The 13,274-nt window shown below is 37.5% G+C and overlaps 1 protein-coding gene across 1 annotated transcript in view; it reads right to left on the bottom strand.

Moving 5' to 3' along the window:
- Nucleotides 1-12,204: 12,204 nt before the first annotated feature.
- The window catches only part of LOC145989248 (uncharacterized), a 30,324-nt gene continuing 29,254 nt past the window's right edge, over nucleotides 12,205-13,274 (bottom strand). Inside the window, exon 5 of the mRNA XM_083124565.1 lies at nucleotides 12,205-13,236. Coding sequence (XP_082980691.1) covers nucleotides 12,471-13,236 — 766 coding nt within the window. The 3' untranslated portion in view covers nucleotides 12,205-12,470. The remainder of the gene's footprint in view (nucleotides 13,237-13,274) is intronic.

Here is a 13,274-nt window from a genome sequence, read left to right as displayed (position 1 = left end):
ACCCCACGAGTTCGTTCCTTCTTACGGCATGATTATGAATTAAGACCAATTCGTTCAATATGCATTAGAAATATAATCCCCACCCGCTTCTTTATAAACAACACACGCAAACGCTCCTTTGTAGCAAATGAAATAAAGGTGGTATGAATGTTACAAAACATTTAAGCAAAATCTACTATATTTACAACGCAATCGTTTTACATATAGAGGCTACAGCTTCGAGAGTTGAGGTTGAGGTTTGACTGTAATTGTAGGATACCCCATATCGATAAGCCAAGGCTCTAGTGTGCACTAGATTGGTTCATTTGTAGTGACGTGCTCAGGAATTTGTAAAGAGGTATGTTAATATAGAAATGTGTTAATGCTAATTTTTTAAACAGTGAACTCATAATTTAATATCTCTCTGTCCATCTCATTATCCTACTTAGGAACTAATTAGTATTGCAGAAGTCATACTGAAAAGAAATCTCACGTGACAATGACGAGAAATTAGATTTACGGAAGAAATAGTTTTCATATTTTAAAACCTCGAAGGGCCATGGGCTATCTCCCGACTGTCAGTCTCCCTTCCACAATCCTACCTAGAGTTATCTTCAACTGGCAACGAGGTGACGTTGGTCAGCATGTCGAACCCTCAGCCGTTATAGAAGATATCTGAAACCAGGTTACACCAGTCACTCGTAGCTCCCGAATTTCCATACGATGGTGAGTTGCCACTGGTCCTATACAGATAACAGGCCGAGAACCTAGGACGACTCGAATCCATGCCGTCCCGCTGCAGTCGGAGTCCAAAGCACAGAGTGTTAGACCGCACCGTTACAGAGGAGGAGAGTTTTCATATTTTGTTTCTTATAAATGTCGACAATACATTAAATATATTACGCACCAAAAATTAGTGTAAAAAAATAGCTGGTTCTATAAGAGATTCGAACCTTCGATCTTCACTCAACTAGGCCGCTATTTTTAACAATTTCCCATTTTCTCACTCAATAACCTTCGTTGAACGTTTGTCTTAAGAGTCATTAGCAATCTTGTAAACATTATTAACCTATCTGCCGTCTATCACAAATGTATTTTACAACCTGGAGTAGATTTTGATGTCTGCAATTTAGAACTTGACTTTCGTGGTAAGTAATTCTCTACCGTCTACTATAATAAATAAATCAAAGTCTACATATCTCATATTTTGTAAATGCGAAATGTCATTGTTAAATGTTAGAAACTATTTCTTATTCCCCCGTTAGTTCCAGATTTAGCCACAGCATTCTGGAAACCAGCGTGAAACGTGTTTCCCACACTTCCAAGGTCAGGTGAACCCTTATCAGTTGCATTGGATGCCTGTGAAGATGTTACTTCATACGTCATGGTACTGTGGTGGATTTCTTCCCCTTCCCCTTTTACCTTGAACGGAAGTTATCCCCGACTGGGCACGACGAATCAATCACAGAAAAGCAGACTGTCTAGTAAATCGCATGCCATGTATTATTTTGAGCTCCTAGGTTTTGGAAAGTGAAATAAAAAAAAGTATGTAACATTAATTCATAATGGTTGACTTCTTTGGGTATTATTTCATGACTCTTTTCTACTTACTCCAATGAAACTTTTGTCTACTGTTTTCAGTAGATAAATAGGTGTTTTGAAACATCTACCGTGTTCAGATTTTCAAAAAGATATAAATACAAAAGAATAATAAGGGGGTATGAAATTAATATTTGCAGCTAAAATATTAAACTTAACATATTATACACTATACTGAATAAATTAATTTCACTTGCAGATTCTCTACTGTACTGGTTTCAGTAGATCAATAGGTGTTTTGAAACATCTATGTTAAGATTTTTTAAATTTGAATTACAATTTGTGTGCCTGAAAACTTAGGGTATTTTACACCCGTCACGCTATACGAGGTCCAGCCCCTTATCATGACAAAAATAAAAGCGTGTCTGAAAACTAAAATATCCTTACCTGGGTAAAAGCTGAGCCTGTAAAGCGACAGACAGTCAGCACAAACAAGGACAACACACACGCAGTCCTACAAGGATTATACTAACAGTAGGTCCAGTCACCAGAGCCTCGTTAGTCTGCAAAATGCAGTTCAGGGTGTACTACATGGAAGTGAGGTTGGTTTAAATTTTAAATAGATATAAAAACAAATTGTTAGTGAGGAGGAATAAAAAGTTATATTTACAGCTAACATGCTGAGCTAAACACACTACAAGGGTGTAAGGGATGACCTTCCACGAAGTATGTACACCCAATTATTGCTTCCACGTAGTACACCCTGGACTTCAGTTTGCAGATGAACAAGGTTCATCAGTTCTGGCGACTGGCCCCATGGCCAGTATAATTTTCTGTGTTGTCCTGTGTTTGGTCCTTGTGGGTGCTGAGTGCCTCTTTACAGCCTCAGCTTTTAACCGAATTCAGAATATTTTAATTACAACACGACGTTACAGTTATGTTATTTTAGTTCTGGTAAGGGGCTGGAACCCGTATAAAGTGATAGGTGCAAAATAGCCTAAGTGCTGACGCACCCAAAATTTTGAATTCAAATTGAAATTCAAACACACTACATGCAATATTACATGTAGTACTGAAGAGAATATTTCACTTGTAGTTCCTCAACTGTAATTACACATTAGGCCTACTGAAAGTGTTCAGTAGAAAATCATTGATTTTGAGTAGATTTCCGAGAGACACAGTAGAGTACTACAATTGATAACAGTAGATTCTGTCTACTGTAAACAGTAGAAATTACGTAGGTTTATAACGATGATGAGAATGAAACAGAGGTACGAGGGGCGATCAGGTTGCTCCGACCCTAACATAGAAGGAATGACGTCACGATTGATTTTTTTATTTTGTTATTGTTTAGTGATCCTTTATATGCTTTCAATCTGAATTGCAAGTCTAAGTAACGTACAGTTTTCTTTTTACAGGGGTTTAACTGAGTGAAGTTGTGTCAATGTGCCAGAATGGAGAAAACTGAGGTGAGAGCTGTGATTAAATATTTTGTGAAGAAGAAGTGGACGGTATCCAAAATTCATGAGGACTTGGTGGATACATTAGGGGACAATGCTCCTTCATACAATATGGTGAAGAGATGGTGTCGTGAATTTAATTGTGGGAGAGAGTCGTGTGAGGATGAACATGCAGGTGGAGCACCAAAAACTGTCATGACGACCGAAAACATTAACAAAGTCCACGATATCGTGCTGAAGGATCGTCGAGTCACTATCCGTCATGTTGCTGATATGTGTGGCCTGTCATATGGCACTGTGCAAAATATAATTACCCAGGAATTGCAAATGAAAAAAATTGCTGCAAGATGGGTCCCTCGAAACCTCACCCCAGATCAGAAGCGCACCCGAGTGCTCATCAGTCAAGAACTTCTTGACAAGTTTCGTGCTGATATAGACGATTTCCTTGCCCGATTTGTAACTATGGATGAAACATGGGTCCATCACTTCGACCCAGAAACAAAATCACAAAGCATGGAGTGGAAACACCCACATTCTCCACCAACGAAGAAGTTCAAGGTGCAAACGTCAGCCAAGAAGGTGATGGCCTCAATTTTCTGGGGCTGCAAGGGTGTCCTTCTTGTGGACTATCTACAAAGAGGCCAAACCATCACTGGCACATACTACAGTGCCTTAATCAAGAAATTACGTGATTCCATCAAGAAAAAGAGGCGTGGGATGTTGACCCGTGGTGTGCTCCTTCACCAGGACAATGCACCTGTCCACGCCTCACGCATTGCGAGGGCCGCTATCGCAGATGCATCGTTCGAATTGCTGCCCCACCCACCCTATTCCCCAGATTTGGCCCCCAGTGATTTCCATTTGTTCAAACATTTGAAGAATGACATTCGTGGGCAAAAAATTTCTGATGATTCTGAGGTGATAAGGGCTGTGGACTCATGGTTGGAGGACCAGTCAGAAGATTTTTTTTTGCAAGGTATCCACGCGTTGGAGCACCGATGGGAGAAGTGCATTGGAGTTGCAGGGGAGCATGTTGAAAAATAAAAATAAAATTGAAACCCTATTGCCGCTCTTTCTATGTTAGGGTCAGAGCAACCTGATCGCCCCTCGTAAAAACAATGATAATGAAATGCAGAAGCGACCTGGAGCAACCAGGAACGTAGAATGTCTGGCAGCGAGACGCAAGAGTTGATCAAGCGATTGTAGCATCAAATTTAGCTTAGAGCTCATAATTGATATTTCTACATGAGCTCAACATACAAGTTACATACAATGATAGAATTGAATTGAGTTTACATCTCACGTGATATGAGTCAAAACTATTGTTGCACATTGAACTGTGAAGTGAATCAATATTCAATTCGATTAACTAGTGAATGATAATGTGCTGAGGTTTTGTAACGAGATGTGCCAAATGGCTGACAGTATAATAACTTATGGACACATTGATTTAATATAATTGAACAATCTTATAACGTACGATTTTGCATGAAATGTTATTACTTGAATCTACATCACTTCATTGCAAAGGCTACAAGGCATTTTATGGGTTGTAAAATTCTGTGTTCGATTCACCGTTCGGTTAACTCTGCGATTTTTATTTCTTATTAAACCGAAAAATTATTTATTGCATTTTACTTATTACGAAAATTCGTATATTATTTGCTTTGCGAAATGTAGAGAATATATTGTTTTTCATGCTTTTTACAAGAATACAACTATGCATGGTGAACAAAAAATAATGTAATATAAATACTATTCACAAAAGGATGTCAATAGTATTTATTTGTTCTGTTTCTTGATAATTTTCCCTAAAATAAAAATGTATAACTTTCGCTGTACATGACATTTCGTCGAATATGACACATGGATCATTTTTATGCAAATCCTAGTAAAATGATGAGAAATTCAAAAACATATTCTGAAAAGGAGCGTTTGGGTGTGTTGTTTATAAAGAGGCGGGTGGGGATTATATTTCTAATGCATATTGAACGAATTGGTCTTAATTCATAATCATGCCGTAAGAAGGAACGAACTCGTGGGGTAGTGGTTATCGCACTGGGTTGTCACTCTAATGGTCGTAGGTTCAAATCCGCACGGTGGCAAAAACTTTTCGTAAGCTTTATTCGTTCCCATTGTTACTATTTGAATTAGTCTTCTTTGAAACTAACAACGAAAGATTATACAATTAACTCTCTCTCTCTTTCAAAATGGTAATATGAGGACAGTTTTCTTATTATAAGAATTGGAAATTTTAGTGGTCTCGACGCATCTAAAATCCAAAATACTAGATCGACGTTATTTTCTACTGAATTCTAAATCCACGTTATACACAGATAGGCTAAACCTACAGTTTAAAGTGAGATACGAACCACTATGTGTCTCCACTTGTTATCCTGCACTGAACGTAAAACAAACAGCTCCCCGCCCCCATTTTTAAAACAAATTTACATTAAATATGGTATTTATAAGATAATTTGATTGTTTTTATTACTGAACGTAAAATAAAACATTTTCCACAATCACCTCTTCGTCCCATCTCTCCCAATATCTTTCTGTCCCTCTCTTTTCCCCCTTCCCCACCCTCCCCCCCACACATGTATCAAAATAAATATTTTCCTAGGTTTGTATGTGTATAAATATAACATTAAATACCCCCAAAAATACTATTTATTTTCTACTTTCCGTCACCCCTCTCCCACTCCCACAACCCCTCATTATTATTGGCGTTCGCCAGACCAAGTGGCAATGTATCGACGTCTTGTAATCAGTGTGTCCTTTTCCGAGTTCCAGTCAGGTCGCATAATGTTTCAGATTCCAATTTAAATGTATCCCGAGTCGTGATTAGCCTATGTGTGCAAAAAGTGATGTTAAAACGAACTCTTGACCTCAATAATACAAGTTGTGTATTTTCTTTCAGCTGTGGTTCCCTCTTTTCGCGAGAAATAACGAATTAACCTAATCATTAACTCAACAAATAAAAATGCATCTCTAAATTAATTAATGAAAACTGTTATTACACCCAAACCGCTATTTTATCGTAAATGTAAATGGAATGTCATCTCACGTAGTGAAAACAATGTGAAAATTGTTCTAATGAGTGATATATGATTGTCAAACACATACATGAATACATTATATTAAGCTCGTGAACTATAATTGGGACAATTTAATACTAATTTGAAACGATTAAAGGCAATTAAAACGACAAAGTAAACTTTTGCGCAATCTTTCTGCCGATTCGCATTATTGAAACAATATTTAACCAATGGGGACGTTATCTCATATTTGGAAATGCTGCATTGGTTGAAGTTCCTGTTGACAAGACCGTGAGTCACGCCTCCTGCTCCTCAGAATCGAACTTCACTCTGATTGGAGGATCGTATATTTCACAACACTTCCTTGTTTCAGAGCTACCAACATAATTTCGTAAGACGTTGGACTTAGAAAAAATCCATGCGACAGATTTTTTGAACATGACTGTACCTTGGCTCTGTGTGATCTGTTAAAAAGAGCATGTTGTTTGCCCCTTAATGGGCAATGGAAGAAGAAATGAACTGGCTTTTGTTTGTTTTCTCCGCAATCACAAGCAGGGGAGGGATTTTGAGGCAGTCTTGCTAGGTGTTCGTTTGTCTCACGCTCGGCCTCAACCGACTTCCCAGCCTTCGCCTTCTGACCAGAGGCGCCGCCACAAGAGCAAGCACGATCCCCCCCTCACTAGCGGCCTTTTTACTGGATGCTAGTTCTTTCTAGGGGTGTGCGGAAATATCGAATGGTCATTTTTAAAATTCCCGATGTTTTTTTTGCATTGTTCTAATAATAAACCTAAATGCTCTCGTAGTTAGGTTAGGTTCTGTTAGCATTAAAAATAATATCGCTTATTCTTACTGCTGACACGCATGAATGTCCGCAGGATTTTTTCCAGGGAGGGGCAAGGAAGGTATTTTTTCCAGGGGGGCAAACAAGGCACATTTTCTCCAAAAAAAATAGTGTTGCTCCCTAAAAAAAACATTGCTTAAATTGAATCTATGGTGTTCATGCAATAATTAACACACATTATTGTGGCTAAGATGAAATTATATGTGTGAAATACATAATTTTTGGTTGACTTTCATTTTCCAGGGGGGCCACGGCCCACTTGCCCCCCCTTCCGGACGCTCATGCTGACACGTGCGTGGCAGCAGACTCGGCCTAACATAAAAAGGAGAAAAATAACTATGGGTGTGCGGGACAGAATTTTTTGGGTCAGGATGGGATCGAGTCGGGAAATGTGCTGGGTAGGTTGTAGCCCAGGTCACAAGATTTCACCCCCAAAATGATATGATGAAGTATTATGAAAACAATGATATTGTTATAGCCTAATGAAAGAAAATAGTTCGAGCAACATAAGATAGATTTCTTCAATAATATCATTTTCTACTGGCAAACAATACAGAAAGCAGTTTAGCAAAAATTGGCTAACCTGTACCATATCTACTTGTCATTGATATGTGCAGCCACTGCTAACTTTAATACACAATAGCAGAGAGTGGCAGTGATATAGGTTTCGCACCCTTCCCAACCTCCCCTCCCCCATCATTTTCCAAACTGAATAAGGGATTTCAAAACTTTTCCCTACAGTGTCCAGTGCTCTGGATTTGTACATCATAAATTCAACAAAAATTTACAATGTACAGTAGTAATACACAAGTAAAATCAAATAATAATATGTAAAATAATAATAATGCGGTAAGGTAAAGTTCCCTGTGTATGTAGCACCTTGCCATGAAGGCACATTTAGGGGATGTGGTCCCACACATTCTCGATCTCAGACATTTTTGTATGTGATGTGTTCAGCACCATGCTCCAACCATCTTTACCCCCAAGTACCCATTGATTTGAGGCCTAGTGAGTCTCAGAGCCACTTTGTGTGGGGATAAGGCCAGAAAGATTCCAACTTTAGATCATCCATCCCAGGAATCGAACCCAGGTGTCTCATGTGGCAATCAGATGCCATACTGACTAGAATAATAATAATAATAGCAACATATTATCTACACTCTGATGAATACTATGTAATTTTTTGTACTTATGCAAAAAAAAAAAAAAATGGGGCTTCAACTATATTTACTACAATGAAATCTATTGCACCACTGGTTACGTAAATCATTATTCAAAATATTGTGTACATTGTTAGAACTGGATTAAATATTTTAAAGGTCAGAAACAGTTGGCACTTGATAAACAAATTGGAACCAGTGATAAATGAATGATTCCATCAGATGAGAGTGAACACTCCTTCAGTTGACCAGTCCCCCTAGCAATTGTGAAAACTAGACAAATACATGTTCTTTTAACTCAAATATGAAACTTTGTGTTGTATTTATGTGCATACTAAATGCGACTACTCTCGGAAAATATTCCTGCCTCAAAACCAATTTTTTTTTTCCTGGCACTGTTACTGCCCCAATCTGCACACAGTTTTGCATGGCCCTTATTGTTGCCACTGAGAAGCAGCCTACAAAACCTTTTCTTCTGTTTCTACCTGTTGCACACATTAGACTAGAGGAACCAACTTAGAGAAAGTCAGGCTTTATTGTCCTCTCTACAGTATTTTTGATGAGGCTACAAGAAGTGTGTGGCCACCACATGTCCATGTGGGTTTCCTTACATGAATTGGCAACATTGAAGGGACATTTGAAGGCCACAAGCCTCTTCATACCTTGTAAAGATTGTGAGGAAGGCAAGGTCTCAATTTCTTGAAGTTTGTCTGGAGCTGTAAGTCAAACATTAACTTCAAACCTTTTGCCATGAGTCAATTGACTCAAGCTATCTTTAACACAGTTAATGAGACAGGAGTTTTGTTGTAGAGAAGCATGCATAATTAAGACACAGATGGTATAAATTCTGCTATGGATTCCTGATGCCTGTTATTAAAATTGAGTGTAAACTAGGTGTTATATGATATTTGCCACAAACTAGGTAGGGTGGGAAACATGCTGAATATGTTGAAGCAGGTGCCAAATTCTATATATTTGCCACAGGTGCTGTGCTCGAAGAGGGATGGTATCCCTACAAAACACTCCCCCCGATGTCCCACTGCCAAAATGTTAAGTTGTAGGAACATCTCTCCAGCTAAGCCCAAGGCTCAACCAAACATCTCCCTCAGCTAACATTCTCCACTTCAAGTGCTACGCACATGTGAAAAAGTTAGCCACAGTTCTGTTCTATGAAGACAGGACTACATACACCAACCATGTTTCAGCTATTAGAATACACTTCTTAGTATACCTGTGGAATTTTATCGTCATCATTAATATTTTGGTCATGTGTACAAAAAAGTTCTTAAAGAGTTAAGAGAAGAAAAGTATCTCTGGCTACAAAAATTAAATAATAAGAATCACCTGGTTAAAAAAGAACTCAATATATTTATTGATTTAAGAAATGAATACAAAATGGTACTTTTCCAAACATGAAATGATTCTTAAAATCAATATATATCTTTATTGATTGACATTATTAAATGAGCATCATATATTGTATTTTCAAAACATTCTTATGAACAAAAATGCTCTAAAAGTGCACAAGAATCAGTTAATAACATATTGTGTTAAAAACTGAAAATGACTACATAATTATTAAAACTCAAAACGTACATCTGCATAAATACAATGTATATTTAATTGTGATACAATAAAAGTTTACTGGTAGTTACATGTATCATCAATGTTTCTTGTACTGCATTATGGTAACTTTACCAATATCACATATCAAATATAAACTAGAAAAACACTAAAAAAAATTATCCTCAGTATGTGCTACTGAGACCACTACTGAATATCACAGTTTCACATTTTTAAAAAATGAAAAGAAAATTACAAATACATTGAAACATGTAAGCATTTTCCTATAAAGACGGCCCATATATTTTTGTACTTTCTCTGCATGTACCTGATTTCATATGAGGAAAGCAGTGGCACATAACAAATATCACAAGATAGAGGAATATTCGTTTCAATATTTGTATAAGTAAAAAATATTACATTTTGGTGAGTAATTTCTCTCCACATTCAATTATCACAAGAATCAATGGTTATGTAAAAATACTGACACACGTTTTACTACAAAGATTATCGATGAGTAAACAAAATATTTTTGGAGAGTAAATAATATGTTTCTTATAAACGTTCCCTCCATATCTGTTATTCAAATATCGTAACTTGAAAATGCTGGCACAAAGTAAATATCACAAGATATCACGATATACTCTGCAAAGAGTAAGTACAGGTAAAAGAAATGTGATTCTTTGGAGAGTAAAGAATCATGTTCTTTTCCCTCTCTTTCTTGCATACGTGGTGTGATATGTTCCAAGATCTATGGAAGACATCCAAATCTGTGAAGCCTACATGAAAGCTATTGTTCATTTACATGCATATTCATGCACAATAAGACATTATCAATATTACATAATAATAAAATGCGATAAAAAAAATCATATTTGAGCAATGAAAATTATCTTGCGCACACACAGTTTTTATACAACAGTTCTAGATTTCTAGGCAAATTGAAACTGAATACCCTGAAATGAGGATTCTGTTGCAAAAACATCATGAGCTACAATGGACGGCATATACCAAATAACACTGAAAATAAAGTCAGCAGAAAAGGCACTACCTTCACACATAATAATGTGTTATATATATATATATATATATATATATATATATTCTGTTGCTGTTGTTTTTAACTATTACATACATTACACATTATGTTTTGTACTGAAAAAAAAAGCAACATATTTTTCAAGCACCTTATGATCATACATAATTCACCTTTCCAACTACAGTCATGGCAAGTATGTCATGAAATTTGATTTTCTACACATTACTGCTCAATAAAGAAGACAATTTCCACATCGGATGTAGACTAATTGTTAGGGGGTACAAAAATAAATTTCATGCAATGATGATAAATTTGACTTTGGCAAAAAAATTGGGGTTGTAAGAGTGTGAAGACACACATGCGTCATTTTCACACATTTTCAGTGTGAAAAGAGTAGACATACAAGAATTTTTTTATTTTTATCTTTCCTGGTGGAGGAACACATCCCACAGTGCTAACAACCTTACTGGCCCAATCTCGCTGTTTCCTACTCTCAAGATGGGACTCATGGTGAATATTTACCAATGAATGAAGGTATTCAAGTGATTGGTTTCCAGCAATGGCGTATGCATGTCTGTGCAGAGGAACAGCTCATCAATGGCAGATAGATTTCCAAGAGGGAACTTAATTTATTTTAGTAACATTTCATATGCCACTTAATCTGACTCTTGCATTAAGTACAAAATATATTAACATTTCAAATTTAAAAATGTTAAGTTTGTAGACACCCTGAGTATTTTAATATTTGTGATTTGTCATAGACTCTACATTTTGGTTCCGATTTATAAAACATCCATTATCAAAGGTACAAACATTGGGGAAGGAAAAAAGAAAGACACTTTCTGCCCACCCAAAATTCATTGAGGTGTGTGTGTGTGTGTGTGTTGCATATATGTATCTTCCCCCCAGTCCCCAGTGAATTGAGGTTGACACTATTGCCCTCTCTGAAATTCCAATATTGAAAATGATTAATACAAACAATTTTCGGAGCATTTGTTGCGGGATTAAATGCTGGTTTAATGGATGGACACATCACTGTATGATGTTTAAAAACTTCTTACGTCAAGTGCCAGCAACATTCTTGTTCAAAAACTCATAAAGCACAAAAACACATAAACAGGATGATACGATAGATACACTTTAAAAGTTTGTCCGAGATTTTGGCTCCACTTCAGTCATCATCAGGGCAGGTCGAGAGATGGTGAAGAAGACGCCGTCGAGTTTTCGATGATGCTACTTGCTGTGTCTGCCGGAAGATTTTGTTGCAGTTTTGCGATGTTGGTAAGTTCCAGGTTGTTCCGATAGATGGCTGAAGAGAATAGATTTTTATTTATCATGGTACAACACAGTTAAATTGAAAAATCCACCCTCTTCAGGCATCAATTGGAACAACCTGGAACTTAACAAAACTGCATAACCACAATGACATCTTCTGGCAGACACAGCAAGTAGAAACATCGGAAAATCAACCGTGTCTTCTTTACCATCTCTCGACCAGCCCTGATGATGACTGAGGTGGAGCCGAAATCTCGGACGAACTTTTGAAGCATCTCATATCGTGTTGTTTATTTGTCGTGATGGCTTTACTGACACAATGTTTACTCCTTGGCATTTCTACTTTCATTTCAGAGTGTTTCATGCAGTTGTAGGACAAGGGCATGTAGCCGCAGTTCTTATAAAAGAAGCCACAAAAAATTATCATCAGTCAGTGTCGTTTGAGCAACATGTACAAGTCACTCACCTGACATTGGAGTCAAGTGACATTTAAGTATTTGGCTTCAGGATATGAGATCTATGGTTACATGACTTACAACTTGGAACAGCAGCATAGCACTGATGTAGCCTTAAAATTCAGCTGCAGCCTGTGCCATTAGCAGACAACTGCTCGGAAATTATTCTGTTGATCCAGTCAGCTAGTAGATTCCCATAACCCAACTCAACGAGGATCTTGAACAAATTAACTCTGTCCCACGGATCCATTTTGAACAGAAGCAGATATTTTGCAATTCCCGAACAGAGGATCTGAAAGGAAGGTGTCTCTGCTTGTGGAGCACTGATGCACCATGCACAGATTTTGGACACTGTATAAGGCTGGAGATGGAACTTCACAATATCCTCACACATTTTCTTGGCAAGCTGATCAAGCAAGAACTTATTGGACTCCTTGATCACTTCCAGAGCAGTTTTTAGACACACACTGTGTATGACCGAGCAATCGCATCCGTATAAGAAGTGGATCATGTACTGCATGCACGAGAAAGAAATTTCCCGTACGCGGATGACACTCTCATTTGATTCTCTGAAGAAACCATGGAACATTGCTTGAAACACAGGACACGTCTCACTCAGGACTTTTCTGCTGGCTGAAATGGATGAGCAATCGTCTAATACTATCTTCACATCCTTGCGAGATCTTCTCCACCTGCAGTGATGCATGTATGAGGTTGGCTCCACTGGAGTTGCCTCCACAGGAATCTTAATGTTCAATGTGAAGGCCAAGTGTGACAGACCAAGCACTGCATATGCAAATTCTTCCAAGTCTTCAGTCTCCAAAGCATCCAGAATTATTTCAAGACCATTACTCTCTATCAAGATCTTTTTCAGTTGCTTCTTTTTCCTGAAAAAAAGTGTACATTTTATTTAAATATTTGTATT

This window comes from Lepisma saccharinum, chromosome 6, assembly GCF_977018435.1.
Source record: "Lepisma saccharinum chromosome 6, izLepSacc3.1, whole genome shotgun sequence".
In the NCBI taxonomy this organism is placed as follows: domain Eukaryota; kingdom Metazoa; phylum Arthropoda; class Insecta; order Zygentoma; family Lepismatidae; genus Lepisma; species Lepisma saccharinum.
The sequence above is the reverse complement of the archived record's forward strand: the minus strand, read 5'-3'. Positions and strand labels throughout refer to the sequence as shown.